This window comes from Prionailurus bengalensis, chromosome B2 (genome assembly GCF_016509475.1).
Source record: "Prionailurus bengalensis isolate Pbe53 chromosome B2, Fcat_Pben_1.1_paternal_pri, whole genome shotgun sequence".
Taxonomy (NCBI): domain Eukaryota; kingdom Metazoa; phylum Chordata; class Mammalia; order Carnivora; family Felidae; genus Prionailurus; species Prionailurus bengalensis.
The window spans coordinates 90766152-90791173 of record NC_057349.1 but is presented as its reverse complement, the minus strand read 5'-3'; the positions used below and the strand labels follow the sequence as shown (position 1 = coordinate 90791173).

General features: G+C 37.1%; 1 protein-coding gene across 3 annotated transcripts in view; it reads left to right on the top strand.

Moving 5' to 3' along the window:
• Positions 1 to 643: 643 nt before the first annotated feature.
• The window catches only part of ASCC3 (activating signal cointegrator 1 complex subunit 3), a 368562-nt gene continuing 344183 nt past the window's right edge, over positions 644 to 25022 (top strand). The window contains exons 1-3 of one of the 3 annotated variants that reach the window (XM_043592007.1): positions 644 to 925; positions 20485 to 20615; positions 23318 to 23468. In XM_043592007.1, the coding sequence (XP_043447942.1) occupies positions 20526 to 20615; positions 23318 to 23468 (241 nt within the window). In that variant the 5' untranslated portion in view covers positions 644 to 925; positions 20485 to 20525. The remainder of the gene's footprint in view (positions 926 to 20484; positions 20616 to 23317; positions 23469 to 25022) is intronic. The other 2 variants (XM_043592009.1, XM_043592010.1) reach the window with 2 other exon arrangements.

Sequence of the window (25022 nt, the reverse complement as noted above, 5' to 3'; positions counted from 1 at the left end):
CTTCACATCCCTGATGTTTAGTCTAGAACTGTATACACATACACCAGGCAGTTCTTGAGGTTAGTTAATTTTACTTGATATCATCTTCCTGTCTTTGCAAATGAGCCAGGGAATCTTCAGACATTGTGTTTTTGGTGTGGGCTGTCCCACCAAAGGACCCGCTAGCAGAGATAACTTTTAAGAGAACTAAGGTGAGGACTAACAAAGTTTAAGGAAAGCGAACCTGAGTCCAGGGAACCGTATATAAAGTGTCCAGTAGCCGGGAGCTCTGGCTGGTGAAGAAGATGGCAATTACCCGGTTCCTCATACTGCTCTTCCCTCCTGTATCTTAATAGGAATTATTACTTCTTTGTCTTCATCTTAGGGAGAAGAACCAGGGAAAAGACGCAGCGAACTCAAGTAATTGCAAAGACAGGCTCTGAGGTGGTGAGCGAGAGGCTGTAGGTCCGGCCCTGTAAGGACACCCACCTGACCAAGGAGTCCTGGGAACGCGCGCGTCCGCGCCCGTGCCCGTTTGGGGGCGCGCCCTCGGCGCCGGCTGGGTCTTTCTCGCAGCTCTGCGGGCAGGAGGCGGGGCGGCGGCGCGCACGCGGACGGGGTGGGGCAGGAGGGGAGCTGACGTGCCGACGTTGGCGCCGCTGCCGGGCGGGTGACGTGTAGGTCCGCGCCTGCTCCGCCCCCTTCCTCCTCGCCGGGTTTGTAGGTCTGTCTGGTGGTCGGGGTGCTGTACTCTTTTAGTGGGAGCGACCCCGGCGAGCCCAGGTTGAGGTGCGGAAGAAGGCACAACGGTGCAGCTGCCCACCGGAATCTTCAGCTCTCTTCGTTCCCCACCCGGCGTGGGAAGTAAAAATGAAAACGAAAGGGAGGTAGGCGCGGAGGTAGGAGCTGACCGAGTGATGGGAAGCGCGTGAGCTGGGGCCGAAAGGTGAGGAGATGGAGCTGGAGGTGGGAAGGGGAGGGCAGGTGGCGGGAGGCAGAGACTTGGGGGCGGACGACGCTACGGGACAGCCCCCTCGGGTCTCCGAGGGAAGCCACGAGCTGTCATCCCCCCTCGGGGCCTGAAGTCGTATCCCTGGTTTCCAACAGTCTCGTCCACTTTGGAGTTTGTAGGTGGGGGTGGTGATCAAAAAATCACCCTAGCCGTATATTGTACAGGTGTTAGACCACTAGGTGATGACCAGATGGGGAGGTTTTTCTTTCCTGTGCGTAATTTGTTTCCTTTAGTTCCTCCCCCCCCCCCCCCCCACCTCCGGTACAAAGCCGTGGTAACTTTTTCGTTTACTTCATACAGCTTTTTAAGAGAAAAATCTGCTTTGTATTTTTTACCCTCACACTGAAAAGTAAATAGTCTGGGTAGGGTGTTGACCATGGTGAATTGAGGGTGCAATCGACGAGTCTAGAATGTTCATTTTGAAATAAGTAAATGTGTGTGTGTGCGCGTGTAAGGGACGTGTTGTTAGTACGTGGGCAGTTGTAACTTGTATTAAAAAGTCTTTTAAACTTAAGACCATGGGGGAGGGGAAGAAAAAAAAAAAGAGAGAGGGAGGGAGCCAAACCATAAAAGTCTGTTAAAAACAGAACAATCTGAGGGTTGATAGGGCGGTGGGTGGGAGGGGATGATGGGTATTGAGGGCACCTGTTGGGATGAGCACTGGGTGTTGTATGGAAACCAATTTGACAATAAATTTCATATTAAAAATAAATTAAATAAATAAGTCTTTTAATCATAAATTAACTTATTCATTGAATGCAGTGTGTTCGTGTAATCTGCTGTTATTTGGTTTTTTAAAAGAAGCATAATTTTAGCAGTAACTAAAAGTTTGATGTGATTGGTATCACGTGTTCACTCCAACTAGTGATCATGTTTTCTTTTTACAAGTAAGGTTAGATTGAATAGCCAGTATCTCCATCACTAGATTTCATGTTTCATGGGTTGAAATATTTTTTTCCTCATTTTTGGAATGTTAGGAAAAGTTAAGAATTCATCTATTGATTCTGCTCTGCATTGAACTTCTGTTCATACATCTTTTATTTTAAAATTTTTTTTTCAACGTTTATTTATTTTTGGGACAGAGAGAGACAGAGCATGAACGGGGGAGGGGCAGAGAGAGAGGGAGACACAGAATCGGAAACAGGCTCCAGGCTCTGAGCCATCAGCCCAGAGCCCCACGCGGGGCTCGAACTCCCGGACCGCGAGATCGTGACCTGGCTGAAGTCGGACGCTTAACCGACTGCGCCACCCAGGCGCCCCTACATCTTTTATTTTTAATGACGGCTGTAATAATAGTCTCACATAAGAAGAGTGCTCTTAGAGATGCCAATTAAGCATAGGCTATATAATCTTATTTGAATGAATTTTTCATGACTTAGCCTTCTTGATCCCTGCTGAGCAGTTTTGTTTTATCATTTCATTCATTCATATGTGCCAGGCACTGTGCTAGGCCTAGGAAATCAAGAGAGATACAGTGTCTGTAATTCGGAACTTTCTATGGAAAGTTTAATAGAGGATCTTAACTAGGATTCCTTTTCATGTCGTGGATCTCTAGTGGACCAAAATAAAGCTTTTCATGAGAATAAGTTATTGTCAATGTTTACATGTAACTGGCATCTAAGGAGGGGCAGATTATTGTCCTTGAATGGCATAACTTGATTTTCCTTTGATCAAAATGAGAGTATACATGACAGTGTTTTGCCAGTTAAGAGAGTAATTTTTTCTTTTTGCCGAGTTGGCTTAAATACAAAGTTCACAATTGGAAATCAGTTTCTACCTGAAAAGAAAGATTTTATTATTCCAGTTTTTACATTGGCCACATTGGATCTCCTATGTGTTAATGACTTATAATTCATAAGAATTCTGCACACAAAGCATATTCATCAGAAACATGTATGGTACTTATTGACAAGTAAATTTTTTGTCCCATAGTACCTTCGTTGGGGAGGTAGTTAGCGTAAGCCCTTTCAGTGCAATGTATGTCTTCATATAAATACGGCACAGTTTTCAACTTTGAGAAGATATCTACCTGAAATTGAAATTTTAACAAAAACATTTATGGAAAGAAAAAATGCATAATTACCAAGGAGGAAAGGTATCTTACGTAGTTAGTAATTGTGAGAAGGTTGGTGTTATGTGTCTATCTCCTTCTATAAAGTTTTTTAAAGTAGGTACTAGATCTTATTTCTTGTATAATGCCCAGCTCATAGTAGACGTTCCTATATAAATGTTTATTTATTCAACATGTACCATCTCATTTAAGTCCTCACTTTGCATATAGATGAGCAAGGGAGCATGTTTGAGTGTGCCTGATGGGTGTTCAGTTTCGTTTTTCTGCTGTTATGATAATCAGTTATACAGGCTGTCTTATTTATGAAACTCTATTATTCAGATTTAATGCAGTTCAATCCATCTTTGAATATTTCAATTTAATCAGGTCATTCGCCCTGAAAGGGGCATAAAAAGTCATTTTGAAGCCCCTCTTTATTTCGTTAATCAGAAAGTTGATACCCAGAGAAGTGAGCTGATTTTTTATCATCAAACAAAAATTGACATCTGAACTCAGTTCTCATTATTTTTATTTTACTTTCTTCCTACTATGTCATTTTGCCTCTCCTCATTATAACTTGAACAGACTTAACTCTTGGAAACCTTTGTAAATTAAAATAGAGTCCTATTTTATCTTTCTGGTTTAGGAGTTTGGGGCTTGTCTACCTCCACTTCTGTGATTCACTCTTCAGAGAGAATTGTTGGGAAGTGCCTTTGTTATTAAAAGTTTGAAGCTGATGTGGAAAATAAGGGTGGAATTTAGAACAGGTACATAAGAACGTAGTAAAGTAATTTTTGGTAACAGTAAACATTCTCAGAATATGTTTTAATAAGCTAATTGCTGAGAGATATTTATATTTGAAGGAGATAAAGTTCACACATAGTTATTTAATAACTAAACCAAAGATTCTCAACATTACTGAATCAAAATTTCTGGGGATGGTGTCTAGAAATGTCTTTTCAGGTAACTCCCCAGTGATTCCAATACAACCAGTTCATATTGGAAACTTCTGCACTAAACCATATGAATTCAAAAGCCTCTTAATTTTCTATTCTGTCCTATTAAAGCAGAACTTCAAAAGAAGGGAGGGAATTAATGTCAGGACTATGGAGTAGAGAGGCAGTTTTAATGTTTCCCAGTATTGTTAAACAGTTGCTAGTTATTTTGAAATTAATTCAGTGACTACCAAGTTACTCAGTTCTGTGTAGCTAAGAAGCATTCTTTTAAGAGTGAAGGAAGCTTTGCAAAATATTAGTGCTGTCTGGAGATGGGGACGCAAGGGATAACCTAAAGATTACTTCTAGAAAGAGTCACAAATTAATGCTCTGAGTATATATTCTCAGAGTTCCTTGGTATAGGCTAAGAACCATGCAAAATATTGGGGAAAAGCAAGACATACACTACTGCAGTCTTGGAAACGACTGTCAAGATGCTGGCTTTGTGAGACTGTTGAGTGAATTGACTTGAGGTGAGGAAAAATGCTAATACCAGTGAGTGCTGTCCTGGTCAACTTGAAGTAAAGCAGAGGCTTTGTCACTGATTTAGAAAGTGAAAAAGTTGCTATCCCTAGTCACTGATTTTGGTGTTAGTTTGGGGAGAAAATAGCTGTTGGGGAGTTTGCAAAATGACTGATTTAACTCCAGTTCTTCAGAGCTCTTCTCTTTGTATTTATTAGAAACAGAACAATGGAAGAACATTATTGAAATTCTAAATCCAGTGGACATTTTGCCATGTTTCTTGGTAGCATTTGATATTGTTGACCATACCTCTTTCTTAAAACTCTCTGCTTTGTTTCAGAAACACTATATTCTGGTGTTTCCTTGGCCTTTATTGGCCTTCTAGTCATAATTTCCTCTGTCAAGCTTTTCCATCCATTTATTCTTTAAAGGCTTCTGTTCTTCTACCGCTGCCATCTTCTTAGTCTTCACAGATCCTTAGGTGATTTTTAACTATTCCTGTTGTATTCCTGATAATTTTCATTTTTATATCCTGAAAGCAGACCTCAGTCCTGAACTCTTCACCTGAGTATTCAATTCCTACTGACCATTTCTACTTGAATGTCATACAGTATCTCAAACTCAACTTGTTTGAGATTGAACTTGTGATATTACTATAAGTACTATTAACTTTTCCCTAGTTCAGTATTAATTGTATTGTGAACCTGATCTATAATTGTGGAAGTCAGTCTTGGACTTTGCATCCCCTCCCATCCACCCCTCTTCCCCCACCACAAACACAGATAATTAGAGTAAGCCAAATAGATTTGACTTAAACACTTGGATTTATCCACTTTTCTCTGAATCACTACTAGTATTTCAGTTTAGGAACCCTTCAAGCCTTCATCTTTTTTTTGCATTACTGCCACAGTCCTTGGCACCAGGACTTTTTTCTGCATTACTGCCACCAGTATCTTTCTGCTTCTGGTCTTGTCTTTTTGTGGTCTATTCCCTTCACTGCAGTTGTAGTAACTCTTATTAAACACAGCTCGAGTCAAAACTCGCTTAGAGATTTCTTTTACTGTCAGAATGATTTCTAAACAGCATGACTTAAATGGCCCTTCATGACCTGATTGCTCTTCCTCCAGCTCCATTTCTTGTCACATTATTCCTTGACCACTACACTGGGTCATCTTTTTGTTCCTTGAACGTGAAGTATTCTTACTCTCTATGTTGCCCTGTTTACCTGGCTGACTCTTCATCCTTGAAGTGTCAATATAAGAAACCTGCTTCTCTTTCCCTGCTTCCTTTCTTGCTAGGCTAGATGTACCTGCTCTGTGTTCTGGTAAACTCTTTACTGCCCCCTTTTAAAATAAAAGTCTTATTTTGTATTGAGATAGCTTGTTTAATCAGCCTGTCTTCACTAGACTGTGAGCTTCACAAGGATAGGTACCAGATTGATTTTGCTCACCATAGTCTATCCAGCCTGGGTATAATAGAAATTCTAGTTAAGAAATATCAGGTGAGTGAAAGCTGTTTGTACATTCTTCTGAGGTTTTCCTTCTGAGCCTGTTCTTACCGTAGGTTTTCTAGCAACTGTCAACTTTTACCATTCCTTTTTGTTTTGTGCTTTTTTAGCTTGAGATTTAGAAAATACCCAAATATTAATTTCAGAATTAAATTTCTGCATGTATAAGTTCTTGAGTTCTTTGAGAAGGATGGCATCATGAGTTGAATAAATCGTGTTAGATTTTATTTCTTCTGTTTGTGAGAAAACTTACTAGTTTGTAAACTATCGTATCTCTTCTTAAGGACTAAAATTAATTAAATAATTTATATGAAAAATATTTTTGAGGTCTTGAAATAAAGGTGTAAACATTAATATATATATGTATGTATGTATGTATATGTGTGTGTGTGTATATACACACATAGATATATACCAGACCTGTAAATACTGCCCTTTTTTTGTGGTCACTTTGTACCTCCCTTTATCTTTTCTGTCAGTTCATCCATTCATCCACTAAACAAATAGTTATTGAGAACCTGCTGTACCCCAAACACTATTTTAGGTGGTGTGGATACTGCAGTGAACAAAACAATGTTCCCACCCTCATGGGGCTCATATTCTATTGGGTGAAGTTAACAAATAACACAGCCAACATTGTTATGTGTTAGGTACCATCAAGTGAGTCAGTTGGATGCAAGAGAAGGATCAAGGAAGAGGTGCTGTAAGGTGGTCAGAGGAGGCTTCTCTGGTAAAGAGACATTTGAGCAAAGACCTGAGGAAATGAAGGAGCTACCTATGTGGCCTGTGGGAGAGGAGTGCTTATGCAGGGGGATCTACTTGTTACAGTTTATATCACTGGAAGGAAGGCCGGTGTGGATGCCCCAGCATGAGCAAGGAGGAGGGTTATAGGAGATCAAATCAAAGCATAGGAGAAAGCCAAGTTCTTTAAGCATTTTGAAGTTTATGCAGAGATATGTGAAACCTTTGGAGGGTTTTGAACAGAGGCGAGCCACAAATGTTACCTGTTTTTGGGAAGAATGATTCTTGTTTATGTGTGGAAATTAAATTGTTAGAGAGTAAGGATGAAAACAGGGAGACTAGGCAATTGTAATAGTCTGTAGGGTAGACTATAGGTAGTCTTACAGGGTAATGGTGAGAAGTGGTCAGATTCTGAATATATTTTGAAGGTAGAGTTGGGAGAATTTGCTGATGAATGGAGTAAAGTATAACTACAAGTTTTTTTGGCCTGAGCAACGGGCAGAATGGAGTTGTGATTTATTCAAGTGACGTGACCACAGGAGGAGATTTGCAGCAGGAGATCAATTTTGACATTTTTAAGTTTGAGTTAACCTATTAGACATCCAGGTGGAGCTGTGGAAGAGGTAGTGGGTATGCAAATCTGGAGTACAGGTGAGATATAGAGAATGGAGATAAGAATTTGGAATTAGGATATAAATGATACTTAAAGTCTTGAGACTGGATGGGATCCCCTGAATGGGATCTCCAGCATAGCTGGAGAATGGGGTCTGAGCTCTCTGATCTTGAGGCACAGCAATGTTTAAAGGTGGATGAGGAGGAACCAACAGGACAAAAAAGTGCCAGTATTGCTGGAGAAAAAACAAGAGATACTGGTGTCCTAAATGCCAAGTGAAGCCACTGTATCTGGAAGGGCTGCGTCAAAAACTGACAAGGATTAAATAAGGACTGAGAAGTAACATTGAATTTGACAGTGTTGAGGTTATTGTGACGTTAATAGCTCTTTTGGTGGAACAGTGGAAGTAACAGTGGAGGTTGGTTTGATTGGAGTGGCATTTTTATTGCAGATAAGCTAAAAAAAAGTAGGGTATTAATGGGAGAGGGCTGTGGAGTCGGTTAGGTTTTAAATATGGAAGCCCCCATAGCATATTTTTAGGCTTCAGAAATGATCCAAAAGAGAAGAAAATATTAATGAGGAGGGGAAAATTTCACTTCAGCAATTTACCACTGTATGTCCACTGAATAAATTTTTCTTGAACTAATGAATGGATAAAAGTATTTTCAACAGATGCTATATATTTTTATCAGTGTTGAATAAAAAGTGGGATAAAGAACACTTTAGTTAACACCTTTTTTTTTGTTGTTGTTGTTCAGATGGTTGTGAAAATTGATTAGATTTCAGTCTTCCTTAATTAGATTACCACTTCTGCTTTTTCACATGATGAGCCTGGTGTTTCCCAAGTTTTTGCAGCTGCCTTTACAAATGATCTACAATTAAGGTGTGCTGCTGCAGTGGGCTTGTATAATCTTTTACATTGTGTTCATCTTGTCCTCTTTAAACTTTTAAAAAGTTTACTTCAAATATTTGGAGACCTCTTATGAACTATTACCTTAAATGACATTGAAGTACATTGTGGGTGGGAATATTAAATAAGCATCCAGATGCTCAGTGTTCATGTTTAATCTTTCATAAACCTGAGAATTTTTAGATAGTATGTTCAGAACCTACAATTTGGCTTTCAGTTTGATGCTTTTACAACTATTGTCTCTCTTAGTAGCCTTCTGTGTTTATTAAAACTTTTAATTATGGAATATGTCAAGAATACTTGCAATTTCAGAAAATAATGTACCAAACGCTAATATAGTTGCCATGCAGCTTTAACAAGTTTTAATTTTTACCTTATTTGCTTCAGATCTTTCTCTTTGAAAAATTACTGCTTTTGGGCACCTGGGTGGCTCAGTTGGTTAAGTGGCCACCTCTGGCTCAGGTCATGCATGATCTCACTGTGGGTTTGAGCCCTGTGTCAGGCTCTGTGCTGACAATGCTGATCCTGCTTCAGATTCTATCCCTCTCTCTCTCTGCCCTTCCCCTGCTTGCACTGTCTCTCTCTCAGAAATAAATAAAATAAACATTAAAAAAAAATACTGCTATTTACAGGATATAAACCAGGGCATAATGAGGGAGTTGATGGAAAGAAATGGGACTGATTAACTTGGTGAAGAGAAGACAAAGTAGAATGGCTGGTATGGTCACCTATAGTGTGAAAAAGAAGGCTTAAATTTGATAACTTAAATATAGTTTTTTTCGGGGCACCTGGGTGGCGCAGTCGGTTAAGCGTCCGACTTCAGCCAGGTCACGATCTCGCGGTCTGTGAGTTCGAGCCCCGTGTCGGGCTCTGGGCTGATGGCTCGGAGCCTGGAGCCTGCTTCCGATTCTGTGTCTCCCTCTCTCTCTGCCCCTCCCCCGTTCATGCTCTGTCTCTCTCTGTCCCAAAAATAAATAAACGTTGAAAAAAAAAAATTTTTAAAAAAAATATATAGTTTTTTTCTTTGTAAATTTTTTTTGTCTTTTTTTTTTTTTTTTTTTTTTTGAGAGAGAGAGGGCGAGAGGGATGGGGGTGGGGAGGCTCAGAGAGGGAGACACAGATCAGAAGCAGGCTCCAGGCTCTAACCTGTCAGCACAGAGCCTGGCACAGGGCTCGAACCCACGAACTGAGAGATCATGATGTGAGCTGAAGTCGGACACTTAAGCAACTGAGCAGCTCAGGCAACCCTAGATAGTTTTTTTTTGTTTTGTTTTGTTTTTTTAAAGTACATTTACAATCAGAAAGCAACATCCAGTACTCAATAATCAATTATTTTATGGTCTATACTTACGTGGAAATTTTTATAAAACATTGAAAAACATGTTCAACCGATACAGATGTCATTTTTATTAAAAAGTCAGCAGATATCATGATTTCCCTAGTGTCTTCACTGTAAAAATTGTTAACCAGCAATCTTTAGAGAAATGATTACATTACTATTTAAAAATTTAAGGTCACATGCTATAATTTTTAAAACATCAGAGTGAATTTCATGTTTCTAATGCTTTTTGAAGCATGGTGTTTCAGTAGATTTAAAAAAGGTAAAGGGTATCATTATGAAAACCTGTTTTTCCTCTCAATCGTAGTATGTATAATTTATTGTTAGGAAAGTGGTTTAGAGGTTAGAATATAAAGTATGAGAACTAATGGGCCTAACCCTTTCAAACACTTTTTCAGTTTATGAAGCTGTGAGTAGCAGAGGATGAAGTCTCATAGGGAAGTGATGGTTCAACTCAAGGGACAGAGGAAAACATTCTTGTAGACTATATTTGTTAGGGCACGTTTCTGACTGATATAACAGAAAGTGGAAGATGATGCCCTGTTTTGTTTTTGTTTTTTTCCATTAGTATTTAAGTTTTTATTCATAAATACTGAAACAAACAATTTAGACCGAATGTTAAATAAAGCATATATATTAGATGCAATGTAGTAACACTGTAGAATTTTTGCTCTCTATGTATTTGTTCTAATTCATAATGCCCAGTGTGTTAGTGATTTGCTTTTCTGTTTTTATATTTTTTGTTTGCCATATAAATTCATTTGAGTCCTCATTTTAGTATTTTTCTCTACTTGAGAAAGAGGGGTATTGAGTGTGTGCCAACTTCTTTCATATAATGTCAATGTTAGGGCTATTTAAGAATATCCTCTACTATGCACAGAACAATAATAAGTAAAGATTAAGGTCATTGTACCCTTTGATAAATATTTTTTGGATTTGGAGTGGGTAATCCTAGTTGTTTGAGTATAAAACTTGAGTCAGATTTCCAAAAGGAGCTCATATTCAGTAATGCAATGGTGCTCCATATAATTGTGATAAAGAGGAATAAGTATAAGGTCTGGAAAATCCATTCTCTCTACATAGCTAACGCTGGTTCTAGAGCATCACCAGCGCATCACTAAGAGTTGTGGTTTGGTGAATTCAGGTCTTATTAAGGGACAGACATAAATTATTTGGGTCTGTCTTCCAGAAGCCCATAGATGAGGGTGGAATGAAAATTCTGCCTTTCTCAGATAATCTGAACCAGGACCTTTTGAGTGTTGGGTTTCTGTTCCATGTGTTCTCTAGAGTAATATGTGTACTTGTTTGGTATTTGTGGGATGTTCTTTCTGACTAAGAACTCTTTCTAAGAACTCTTGTTCTTTTTTTTTTTTTTCCCAATGTTTATTTATTATTGAGAGAGAGTGAGAGACAGAACATGAGCATGGGAGGGGCAGAGAGAGGAGGAGACACAGAATCTGAAGCAGTCTCCAGGCTCTGAGCTGTCAGCACAGAGCCTGACGTCGGTCTCGAACCCACAAACCGTGGGACCATGACCTGAGCTGAAGTCGGATGCTTAACCGACGGAGCCAGCCAGGTGCCCCTGACTACTCTTGTAGTCTTGTACTCTTGTACTCTTGTACTCTTGTACTCTTGTACTCTTGTAGATCAGTGCTGATATGTTAATCAAGACACTTGTTTTTTCAAGGGCCTTTAAAGGAAAGCTTTCCTTATCCTTAAAAAGTAAAATTAACGTAATTATGGGGATCTCCTATAATATAAAGGCTATTTAGTTTATAGTTAATGAGCCTAATTAGGCCCATTCCTTCTAGGGTGGGAAACCTGGGGTTAATACAAGTAGGTAGTTGGGGGAGGTAAATTGGAGTATGAACCTTACATAAATTTCATTTTTAACAAACCATTATGTATGTTGATTTATATTAAAAGTATACACACACATGTATTTATTTCCCCCTTGCTTTCTCTGTTCTCCATGCTCCACGTGTGATTTTTTTTTTTTTTTAATGTTCATTTATTTTTGAGAGACAGAGACAGACAGAGCATGAGCAGGGAAGGGGCAGAGTGAGAGGGAGACACAGAATCCAAAGCAGGCTCCAGACTCTGAGCCGTCAGCACAGAGCCCGACGCGGGGCTTGAACTCAGGAACTGCGAGGTAATGACCTGAGCCGAAGTCAGACACTCAACCGACTGAGCCACCCAGGCGCCCCCAACGTGTGATTTCTGATTTGATTGGAAACTATTGAAGGACAGTTGCTTCTTGTTTAAGAATGAATTAGGATATAAAGTGAACTTCTTGGATAGAAATTAGGAACAGTTAAAATTGCTTTTGAAAATCCTTCAGTTGGACATAAGTCATCAAAACACACTGTCTTAGTGTGTTGTGTGCCACCATGTCTTTTCTCCAGACTTGGAACATACCAGTATCTTCAGATGAACTAGGTGAAAAAGTTGGTTTGTGCTTAATGGCAGTGTTGTATATATATTTTTAAGAAGAAAACATAGTTTTCAAATATTGGAGTCATGCAATGCGGCAAGATGCTCACAGTTTGAGATGCATATGGTGATTGAAACGGATGGATGAAGGGAACTTCCTGTTTTTGTTGCTCATCCTCCATTTACTCTGGAGCAGCTAGCTATTCAGTGTGTGAAATAGTGGACAGAATCTCCAGTATTATTGTTTTGGTGTGTCTATACCTTTTATTTGGCCTGTTTTATATGGTTGATTCAAATAAGTAAATGTGCCCATGATGGGACTCTATTAACTAATTGATGGCAATAATGTACAATTAAAGAAAAGGCAGAAATCTTTTTTTAGAGGGTACTGTGAAAAATTACCCCCTTTTGAAATGGCATAATAGAGGATTATGTATATATGTAATATATCTATGAAGGCTGATGTCTGAATTGTGATCTTGACTGTGTTAATTTTTTAACAACTCACTTTTTAGAAGTAAAATGTAAATACTCCAGTTTATTTTTCAAGATTTGGCCTGTGGGCATATAATTCTATTTTAGGTATTGAAATCTTAAATTCTAATTTTTATTCCATTCATAACCTACCCATCATTCCAGTGTTTTTATCCCTCACCTACATTATATCACTCTTTTTTTCCCTCTAATAATTACCTAGTATCTATGATTGCCAGCAACTAATTGCTGACTTTACATTCATTAGGAAATATAGTTTGGCTATGGTGGAGATTTTGTTGTTTGTTTATAATGAAAACTACAGTAACTATATTTTCCTAAAATTACTGCCAAGCAGTAATTTTAAACCCCATTTAGAGTTTAGAAACAGATTTAAAATAAAGGATTGTAAAACTTTCTTTGTGGTACTTCAGAATAATGTGTACTAGAATTCTAGCCCAGTGGTTATTGGTCAGTATCATTTCACAAAGGGAACTATATTACTGTCAGGTTCCTCCCCACCCCCCACCCCCCCCATTTGAATGTTTAAAACGGCAGTTAACTTGACTTCAAGACCTTTTCTTTTTATCTGTACATATATCTAATCAACATTGTAAAAATTCAGATAATCACAGATGGGTACTTCTGGCCGTAAAAATCTTTTGGGTTTTAGTCTTTATATGCTAAGGTGTTAATATTTATTATTAAAGGAATTTTTCATGTATTCATTTGCCATTTAGTACGTCACACTAAATGTGGAATAAAAATTACTGAGGTAACAACTACATAGGACAGTTTATCTTCATGTGCATTTGCTGTAGTCTTATAAATCAGAAGTTTTAACCATAAACATTATGATATATCTTTAAGACCTCCAACTTGAATGTTTTTTCCTTTTGTTTGGACCTCAAATCCAGAACATAATTATTCTCATCATTTAGGCACCATTGTCCTCTTAATGCCCTTTTGTTATAAAACTTTAACCCTGGATTATACCAACCTTTTGTTCCTTTGCCAGATCGTTGCCACTTTGTGTTTTTTTTTTTCAGTATAAACTGAATGTTCAATGCTTCCTGAAAAATCTTTTTATGGTTAATCAATTTCCTATCTTATCATTGGTGTGAAGTCAGACTTTTGCCTGTCTTCAAAATTTTTTTCTCATCATCTTTTAAATAGTTTCAGCAGATCTCAAAGAAAATAAGTACTTTTGGTAGAACTTCTTTCACCACCTTTTTCTCTCCCCATTCATTTCTGCTTCACCATGTTACAAATCTGTCTGCACTTCCATGCATCTCCCTCCTTCTAGCATGTCTTATCTCAAGACCCATACTTTTGTTCTCATTCTCCCCTATTTTCTCAGAGACTCTACTCCCTTAGTCATAGCCTTTCTTTTGATTATTCAGTCTTTCCCCCTCTCTACTGGCTCTCCCCTGATTATTTGATTTTACTCAGCTCTGTCCTGTATTTTCAAAATCTTGACCCATGTATTTCTTGCCCTTTCTTCTGGGCCAGGTTCCTTGAAAAAATAGCTTGTACCCATTTTATTTCCTCATTTTCTCCCTCTCATTTATCCTTCAACCCAGTGAAATTTGCATTCTCCCCAGTTTTTTGGAAACTTTGTGTGCTAAAGTCATCTAAAACCTGAGAATGGTCAAGTACTGTGAACTCTGTAACAGCATTTGAAATACTCTGTTCTCGGGGTGCCTGGGTGGCTCAGTCGGTTAAGCGTCCGACTTCAGCCAGGTCATGATCTCGCGGTCCGTGAGTTCGAGCCCCGCGTCAGGCTTTGGGCTGATGGCTCAGAGCCTGGAGCCTGTTTCCGATTCTGTGTCTCCCTCTCTCTCTGCCCCTCCCCCGTTCATGCTCTGTCTCTCTCTGTCCCAAAAATAAAAATTAAAAAAAAAAAACAAAAAAACGTTGAAATACTCTGTTCTCTTCTGATAACACTTTCTTCATAGGACAGCTCTTTGTTGATCTCTTTCTTAGGACTCTGTTCTTAGCCCTCTACTGTCTACTCTCAGGTTTTTAGAGGTGCACATGGATGGGTTTCATGACATTCATGCAGCTTCTGAAATGAAGTACAAAATATTTATATTCTGTGTATGTCTCTTTTCTCAGGGAGAGGGTCCACAGGTTTATTTATGTCGGACTTAAAGGAATGTGTTCACCTATGGTTTAAACTGCCTTGACGTGACAACACTAAATTCTCTATTTCCAGCCCACACCTCTAGTAGGGCATCCAAAACTGTTCATCCCACTTGATGGCCATGATCAAAACTTTCCAAAACAGAATTAATCAGTCATCTTTCCTCTTCCTGTATGCTATCTATACATCCATGTGCCACTATTCTTTCTCTCCTAAACCTGAACTTTGGGTGTTCTGCTCCTTTCCTCTTCCTCTTCACAGCCTATCCCACCCATCCTGTCTCTCAAATATAAGTATCTCTTAAGTCCATCTTTTTCTGCTTTTCCTTGCCTCAATTCCACCCTCTTTATCTTTCACCTGGTTTATTGTAAGAAATAACTTTCTAACTGGTTTGTTTCCAGTTGACCCTGCCTTTAAACTGTTCACCAGACTTAAATCTGAATAATTTTCTACAATATATTAAATTTCTTTTCCATGACTCTGTCAAGATAGAAAGCGCTTAAATTGAAGGGCGCCTAGGTGGCTCAGTCAGTTAAGTGTCCAGTTTTTGATTTTGGCTCAGATCGTGATCTCATGGTTTGTGCGTTCAAGCCCTGTGTTGGGATTCCATCTCTCTCTCCTCATGCTTCTCCCCCGCTTGTGCATTCTCTCTTTCTTTCTCAAAGTCATAAACTTTATTTAAAAAATGCTTAAATTGAGACATGGTGTTGGGTCTCTGCTTACATCTTTATTCTTCATGAGTGACCAATTGTACATTATATAGGTTTTTACATTTTTATTATTTTTTAAAGTGTATTTATTTTGAGAGTGAGCAAGCCTGTGCACACCTGAGTGGGGGAGGGGCAGAGAGAGAGGGAGAGAGAATCCCAAGGAGTCTCCATGCTGTCAGTTCAGAGCCCCATGCAGGGGTCAAACTCATGAACTCTGAGATCATGACCTGAGCCAAAATCAAGAGTCGGATGCCTAAGCCACTGACCCAGGCACCCTATATAGATTTTTTTTTTTTTTTAAGAGTAAGTCTAAGTCTATTATTTTAGTTTTCTCCTTCATACCTTTACCTTTTTTTCTCTACCAGGCCAGCTCATTAAAGTCCTGTAAATCTCAACTTCCATCTTTATCTACCTTCTTTCCCACTGTATTAGATGTTCCACCTCTGTCTTCCTATAGTTATACCTGCATAATTATTGTAACCCTTCTTAACCATACTGTAAACGTGTTATCCAGGGCAAGTGCAGTCATAACCCAAAATGGTTTTTTTTTTTTAATCTTTAGAGACTCACAGTGTGTCTAATGTATAGTAATTGATCTATAGATATTTGCTGATTAAATAATCAAAGATGTAAAATTTGTTTTCTCATTCTGACCTTTATACATTTCCAACACCCTTAAGTGTTAGTAGTCGTTTTACTGGTACAGAGTCCAGTGAGTTTTAAAGAACAGAGTTCTGTAAATCTTATTTATACCCAGTGTCTAACATAGTTCCTGGTAAATAGGAGAAACTCAAATATTTGTGAATAAATGATTTACAGGTGATCATGAGCAAATGAGCTATTACATTTTTAAAGTGTTAGTATTCAACCTGACGAAGTAAAACCATAAAAACCAAATTAGAAAATCAAGTGCTTCATTTTCTTGACAAGTTTAATTAATATTTATCAATTTGATGAGAGCTCAGGGAGCTGTAAAGTTTCCTGTTAGTGTAATGTGTAACAACAGTGTGACCTCATTACCAGACTCTACTGTTAGATCTCTTCTTAGAGATTGGGTGTATTATTTTGTTTGTTAGAATTTGTTAAGTTTATGAATTAGACTTTATCCATTTTTATTCTTATGCCTTGCTGTTTTTAGAGAGGGGCAGGGAATTCAGGAGATTACCATTGGTTATGTCAAAATGATGGAAGTAGTAGTCCCAAATACCCCATTTATTCATAAAATATGCCAGAGGCAAAATATTACATGTATCACATGTCTTTTGTTATGGTGTTGCATTTTGAAAGCACTAACGAGTGATAAAAGGCAGGTTCTGAAGCAGAATATATTCAGTTTTCTGTCAGCACCTTTCTTTAAAGACTTCAAGGTTAATGTCAATCATTATGAATAGAATGCCTGTCATTACAGTCTCTTAACCTAGATAGAGAAATTAAATCCCAGTACTCTAAGTCATGTTGTATGCCTTACTTCTCATGAATAGATAATAGTAACTATGTTCCATCCCTGGGAGAATTGAGAAAAAAGTCACCCAATTCACATTGGGTAAGACTTAATTCTCTCACAGATTACTGTTGAGAAAGGCTCCTTCCTTAGGAGGCATATTGTGCACCTAAACGCAGGTCACTGAATTCTTAGTAGGTGGAGACTCTTTGATCACTATTGATTTGAGACAAAATTGAATGGTGATTTAAGAATAAAAGATAAAGGGTGCTTGGGTGGCTCAGTGGGTCATGATCTCGCTGTTCATGAGTTTGAGCCCTATGTTTGGCTCTGTGCTGACAGCTCAGAGCCTGGAGCCTGCTTTGGATTCTGTGTCTCCCTCTCTCTGCCCCTCCTGTGCGCACATTCTGACTCTCTCTCACAAATAAACAGTAAAAAAAAAAAAAAAAAAAAAGAATGTAAGATAATATTCGTGTGACAGTTCTCAAAGTGTGGTCCTTGACCTGAACTTGTTGGAAAATGTAAAATTCTTGTGCCACATCTCAGTGATATCTACTGAATCAGAAAATTGGAGGTAAGAAGTAGAGTGATGGGGCCCAGTTTTAGTAGTCACCTGCACTAGGTGACTTTGAAACATACTGAAGTTTGAGAATCTCTGTTCCATGCTGTCTATTGACTCTTGCTTTCATTTCTTCATCCCAACACTCCAGAAAATACTTACTCAAGTGTTAGAAAAATCCTGATGTGATTCCCTGAATCATCTCTCCTAACTAAATACATTCCCAATGAGTAGTTGAAATTTAAAGTCAGCTAGCTAGGGTATGTATTCTCAAATTGGGTCATTTTACTTTTGTGATTAAAATGATTCAATGTGATATAGGGCATCCAACCATTTTTTTCTCCCAGCCATTTTCATACCATTTCCTTATTGATTTGCAATGCAATCATTTGTGTTTTTTTACTTTATCTTTTTTGTTTCTGATTTCTAATCTAATTGTATTTTACTCAGAAAATATGACCTACATTAGTTGTCAGCAAACTCATTTGGTCACCCTGAGCCCAGTAATAGTTTTGCACTTTTTGAGTGTTTAAAACAAAAACAAACTCCAAAATATTTGACAAAGACTGCATGTGGCCTCCAAATCTAAAATATTTACTCTCTCTTCAGGAAAAATTTGTTGACCCCTAATCTATATGATACTTACTTTTTGAAATTTGTTGAGATTTGCTTTATAGCCTAATATGCACAGACTGTTTTAAACTTTTATAAAGGAACTTGTGAAAAATATGTATTTTCTGATCATTAGGTACAGATTTCTGTATATGTTCATTAAATTAAACTTACTAATTTCACTGCTCACATCTCCTGTATAACTTTACTGAATTTTGGGGGGCGCTCAACCGACTGAGCCACCCAGGCACCCCTGGAGTTCTCTTTGCTTTAATTTATTTTGAGGCTCTTTCAGCAGGGCATACAAATTGAAAATTTTTATCTTCTTAGATAAAATTTTTATTACTATGTGGAGAGGTTTTTTTTTTTTTCTTTTAATCGTTAATAATACCTTTTGTTTTAAAGTCTGTTTTGTCTGATTTGATATTTTTGGTAAAGCCACCAGCTAGTTTTGCTTCTTATTTATAGGAGGATATTATTCCATCTAACCTTCTCTGTTCTGTGTTTCAGGTGTAGCTCTAATGTTCACTTGACTGCTGTTTAGTAATTCTGTCAATTTTTTGAGTGTTAAGTTTAATTCACTTATACTTATTGTGAGTACTGATATGTTTGGACTTATTCCTCTTTGTCCTTCTTAATCTTTACTTTGCCTTTTTGTGATAGCATACTGGGTTGTTTCTTCAGATCTTTATTCCAAGTCAGTACTTTTTTCTGTCGCTGTATCTAATCTATTTAACCCATCCATTGATTGTTTATTAACAAGTATATATTTTTATTTCTAAAAGTGTATTTTCAAATTTGCCTCATCATTTCTTATTTTATTATTCTTCATTGTTTTATAAATTCTCTCTTATTTTGTTAAACATGTCAGTTATTTTATATATATTCTGACAGAAGACTCAGATTTTTTCCAAGTATTAAACTTTGTGATAACTTCAAGGATATAAACAATCAAGAAGAAAAGCAGAATCAGGGTGTGGTCTGAAGTATTCTATATGGCCCCCTGGTTCTTTCCTTCCCATGTTGGACACATGTTCTTTGGCCCAAAATAATGAAATCTCTTAATTGAGGTTTGTGGGACATTTCAACACTGTGGAAAGTATCTGGATTATAAAACATCTGTATTTCAGATTCTGGAATGGAATTTCATAAGCTCTGTAGTTTTTACATTTTGGGCTAGATAATTCTTTGTTTTGGAAAGACTGTCCTGTGCATTATAGGATATTTAGCAGTATCACTGGCCTCTACCTACCAGAAGCCAGTAGTACCCCACAGTCTCCAGTTATGAGAACTCAAAATGTCACCAGATACTGCCAAATGTCCCATGGGAGGCAAAATCATCCCTATTTGAGAACTTACATAGCTTTTGTGACATTCTGTAAGGAGCCATGCCTTAGGAAACTATAGATTGTAGTTTTGTTATAATAAGCAGTCTTAAACCAGGATAACCCTCCAAGAGTATTTCATAGATAAAGATTCCCCTCATAGTAAATATTATTAGTCTGTTTGCCAGATGGTTAGTTGTTTAGTTGTCAGCATGTCAACAAGGAGACTAGATCAGGTCATCTGACTTCTTTCTTTTCCTGGGAGGTCTCCCCTTCCCCAGCTTGTTATTCAGTCTCCCTGTTACCATTATCTTCTTTCCTCCATTTTTTATTCTTTTCCTATTCACCAAATAATTATCGAATGCCAAAAATATTCCAGGACTGTTCTATTTGCTAGGACCAATCACTGAAATAAAGGTGGTTTTTTTTTTTTTTGTTTATTTTGTTTGTTTTTTGTGTTTTTTTTGTTTTTTGTCATGAAGCTTACTCTTTGTGGGGTGAGACACATAAATAAAAAAAAATATCAAATATTAATTAGTGCTATAAGGATAATTGAAATTTTGTGCTTTGAGAGACAGTAACTGGGTAGCTGTTCTGTCTTAGATTGAATGGTGAAGAAAGTCCCATCTCAGGAGGTATCTTTTAAACCAAGATGTCTGTGTCAAGGAGTCACCTATATGAACATCAGAAAAGCATTTCAAACAGAGGGAACCATTAATGCAAATGCAGTTAGAAGGAAACATGCTTGATACTCCAAGAAGAGAAAAAGCCAGTGAGACTCTGAAAGCAAGAGATAATGGGAGATGAAAGCAGTGAGCATAAAACACAATTGGAGAAAAGATGAGAAAGTGCTTTCATCTCTCTCAGTGTGACTGGCAATAGTAATACACTATTGGAGGCCTGTGCTTGGGAATCTGTAGAGCTCATTTTGAAGGGATGTTGTAGTATACCCACAAACAAATGTTTTTGTGTTTCTTTTTCCTTTCTTCAGCCATAGAGAACGTGTCATTAAAAAACTTTGTGAGTAGAAAAAGTGTCAGGAGAATTTTTCAACTTTGGTGGCAATTACTTTTTAACTAATTGATTTTTCTTTTCTCTTGTACAGGTCAATTTGCTGAGTTTGATTACCCCTCCAGCCTCCTCCCAAAAGATAAATATCATCTTGTTTTGTTTCAGTTTCAGGTTTCTCCTTGTATGGATCACTGATTGAATAATAGATGGCTTTACCTCGTCTCACAGGAGCTTTGCGCTCCTTTTCAAATGTCACCAAGCAAGATAATTATAATGAAGAAGTGGCTGACTTAAAGGTAAACTTTTTAAATGGAAAACATAATAAATGTAGAATGTGAGCAGATATTTGACATTCTTTTTCTCAATTCGGTGTGCTTAAAATGGTGAGTTTTATCTTATTTGGTGTTATACCAAGAAGGGGAATGGGTATATTGCTGTTTCCTATAAGAATACTTAAACACCTATGACTATTGTCAGAGAGAATAATCAGAACTATGATATTGAGTTCTTATGTTAATTTTTGTTGCTAAATTTCTGCCAGGTTGGTTTTTTTTTTTTTTTTTTTGCTTTTGGTTTTAAATAATTTAATCCAGTAATTTACCTCTGGGTAATCTGAATGAGTTTATGGTGGATCTCTCTCTGGTAAAATTCTTATCAAGTGGACAAAAAATGTCTTTACCAGAACATGGGAAATAAGAATATTAATGTCTTAAAATCAGTACTTGGTCTCATAACTGACTTCTGTCTGGTCCTTGAATTTGTTGTGGACTTTCTAGTCCTGAAGGTATATAAACTGTAGATATGAACAAGTAAGCTATGTAATATATACATGAAGGAACTGACCCTACGTTTGTTCTTTTTTGTTTTTTGTTTTTTTCTTTTTAAATCTTTATTTATTAGACAGAGTGTGAGCAGGGGAGGAGCAGAGAGAGAGGGAGACACAGAATCCGAAGCAGGCTCCAGGCCCTGACCTGTCAGCACAGAGCCTGATGCGGGGGTCGAACTCACAAACCTTGAGATCATGACCCAAGCCGAAGTCGGACGCTGAACTGACTGAACCACCCAGGCACCCCTGTTCTTTTTTGTTTTTTTAAACAAAAACAACAGTCACTTTGCTGCTTGACTGTATTGTAGAATATTAACATTGTTTTCTAATAGGTTGGAATTTTATTGCTTATGGTCCTTTGACAGTTTTACAATTAATACCTTCACTTAAAGATTGATACTAGGAAGACAAGATTTGTTAAGTCTTTAGGTAGATTTTTCTTCTAGCAGTGATAGTTTTACTACAGAGAACAGTTGACCTTCTTTACAATGGGAGCTGTTTTGCATTTCTATGGCAATTAAAATAAGGCTATAGTCTATACAATTAGTTAATATTACTGTCTTAAACTTACTGTTTTCTCACCTCACCTAATCAAGGCTCTTTTTACAAGTTACTTTATATTAGAGATAACAACAAGATTTTAAAATCTGAAAATGTATAAGGACTACATGCAATTCCATGTCATTCATTTATTCTTGTAGTCTTTTAAACACTTTTTTTCCTGAGGGAAAAAAGTGACAGATCTAATGAAACTCATTTTAATATAACTTTTTATCTTGGGATATATCCAACAATACAAAAGAAAGGGAAAAATAAGATGAACTTTTGTATACCTATGACCCATTGAAACAACTTAATTCAATTTATGGCCAATCTTTTTTTTTTTTTTTTTTTTTAAGTTTATTTATTTATTTTCATAATCTCCACACCCAGGGTCAGGCTCACACTCATGACCCTAAGATCAGAATTGCATGCTCTTCTTGCTAAAACAGCCAGGCACCTTTGTGGCCAGTCTTATGTCTATGTTTCTCCATTTTCTTACCCCTAAACCCAGATTAATTAGCATACATTAACATTTTAAATTGGAAAACTGAGGCAGGGAAGTAAAAACGAATTATGCAATATCATTAGTGCAACCAAAATGAAAATTACAGTTTTCTGTCTGACCCACTACTTTTTCATTTGGTCAGAGGTCTTCATGAGGTTTAATCCTTGGGTCGAGGCCACTGGTATAAAGTGAAATTTGTATTGCTTTATATGGCAGTTCTTAAGAATGGAAAGATTTATAGTCTTAAGAATAAAAGTATGTATAGATAAGAATCTCCTCAGTGGGGTTCCTGGGTGAGTCAGTCGGTTGGGCATCCAGCTCTTGGTTCTGGCTCAGGTCATGATCTTGTGGTTCATGGGTTTGGGCCCTATGTCCGGCCCCATGCTGACAGTGTGGAGCCTGCTTGTAATTCTTTCTCCCTTTCTCTCTGCCCCTCCCCCACTGACATGCACTCTCTCCAAATAAATAAATGAATAGACTTAAAAAAAATTTATTAAAAAAAAGAATCTTCTGGATGCGCAACTGTTTTAGGATCATACTTAGGAAAACAGTACTAATTTGAATATAGTAAACCCACATTTGGAATCTAGTTATGTGCAGTATGGTCCAGGCTGTGGTAAAAACAAGCAGAAAAATGGAAAAGAGGCATGTGGGATATTACCAAATGTTATTATCTGAATATCGGACTTTTTCATCTTTTTTTTTTTTTTTTTTCCTCCAAAGTAGTCTCCAAGCCCAATGTAGGGCTTGAACTCATGACTCTCAGATCAGGAGTCGATGCGCTTTTGACTGAGGCGGCCAGGTTCCCCTGGATGTTGGGCTTTTTGCTTTGTTTACTTTGCTGTATAAAAATAATTACATAATGAATATTCATGTGATTAAAACTATAAAAAATAAATTTTTATTAAACATATCTTTTAAAATGTGATATTTAAAAAACATACCTTTTAAAATGTGATTTTTTTAAAAATCACATTTAAATAAAGCTCCTTCTCAGAGCTTAGTTAAAAAGCAATTTTGAATTCTTGGTAGTGCCAGGTTGTATAATATAATGCAAAATATATGCAATAAGTGATGGCTTTGAGGAAACCTTTGACCAGTGTCTCTGTATTATGCTGTTTCAGGTGAAGCGGTCTAAACTTCATGAACAAATTGTAGACTTGGATGTTACATGGAAGAAGATAGTAAAATTTTTGAATGAAAAACTGGAGAAGAGTGAAATGCAAAGTGTAAATGAAGACTTAAAAGATATATTGCAGGCTGCAAAACAAATAGGTATAGTTTTGTTTTGTTTCATTTCATTTTGTTTTATAGAACCAGTAAGGTTCAAAAATAGGTTCCTTTTAAACTGTATGCCATATGGCGAAAGGCTAAAGTTTCCAGACAAGTATTTATAATTATGAAAGATACTCTTATATATCTCAGAGCTTGGGATAGAGTCGTAGAAGCAGAATTAAATTAGTAATTAGTGTACAATCAAACATGACAGGTTCATAGGAATTTAGAGTTTGAAAACCACAATTATGTTTCAAGTAAGGAGAGGGTAAATGAAAATTTTAACGTAGCTTGAAAGAACCTTAAAAACCATGTAGCTCAATTTCTTATAGATGCCCATCAACACATAGTGAGGGGCAGCACTGAAGCTAAACTTTGCTTCTATTCCTGTTGTACACTAATATTCTCATCAATTGATTGTATTTGAAGGAAATTATAATTAGAGATTTTAATACTACATATTAATATAGGTTACTTTTCCAAGGTTAAAAAAAAATAAATGATTCTTTGTTAAAACATCTGAGTTTGTTCATTGGAATTCATCCTCTCATTCTAGACTCTGATAATTAAAAAGCATAGTTAACTCTACTGTAGTTCTAAATTTAGGTTTGTACCCAGAAAGTTCATGCTGATACTCTGGCCCTGTGAGATCTGGCCTCCACCTTTCTCTCTGACCTTGAGTCATCCTTGTCCTCACTAATTATGCTTCATTAGACACTGGCCTTTTCTCACTTCTTCAGTCCAAGTTGGTGCCTGTTTTACCGTCTTTATACGTGTTATTCCCTGTGTTGAGAATGTTCTTTTAGCCTACTCTTAGAGTGGTTAGATCTTTTCTTGTTATTTTGAACTCCACTAAAAACTTATGTCTTTAATGAGGCCCTAGCTGACCATCCAATCTCAAGTTGTTACTCAGTCACTCTTTATCATATAACCTCAGTAACATTTTCTCCATAACATTTATCATTATCTGATATGTTTCTTGTTTGTTTATTGCCTGTGTTTTGCTACTAGGATATAAGTTTCATAAGAATAGGATCTTACTTTTCTTGTTCAACACTTCATCCTTGGTGCTTAGAATAATGCTTTGTGTGTTTAGGGTCTTAAAATTCAGTTGATAAATAAATGAAGAGGTTTTCATAGATGGCTTTTTGGTAGAGGAAAATTTAGATTCCAGCATATCATATGCTGGTTGGCAGTTTTCTGGCCTACACCAACTTTGGGGAGGGTGTTTCTGTTAGATCTCATATACTTATTTATGATCATCAAATTTTAAAATTTGTTCTTCATAGATACCACACTTTGATGTATTATTTGTCATTGGTTTGTAATATAACATAAAATTTAACGTCATTGTTTTAAGTTGTGAATGTACAAAATGAATGTCATGTATATTTTTATAGTTAGATTATCTTCTGAAGTTCAAGGGCTTTAATAAGTAAAGGATTTTTTTGTTGTTGTTGTTTAAGCCTAGGGGAAATAAAGCATTCTTTGATGAGATTTGTGATAGCATTTGGCATAGAATCACACTTTATATTTTAAAAATAAAGAGGTAGT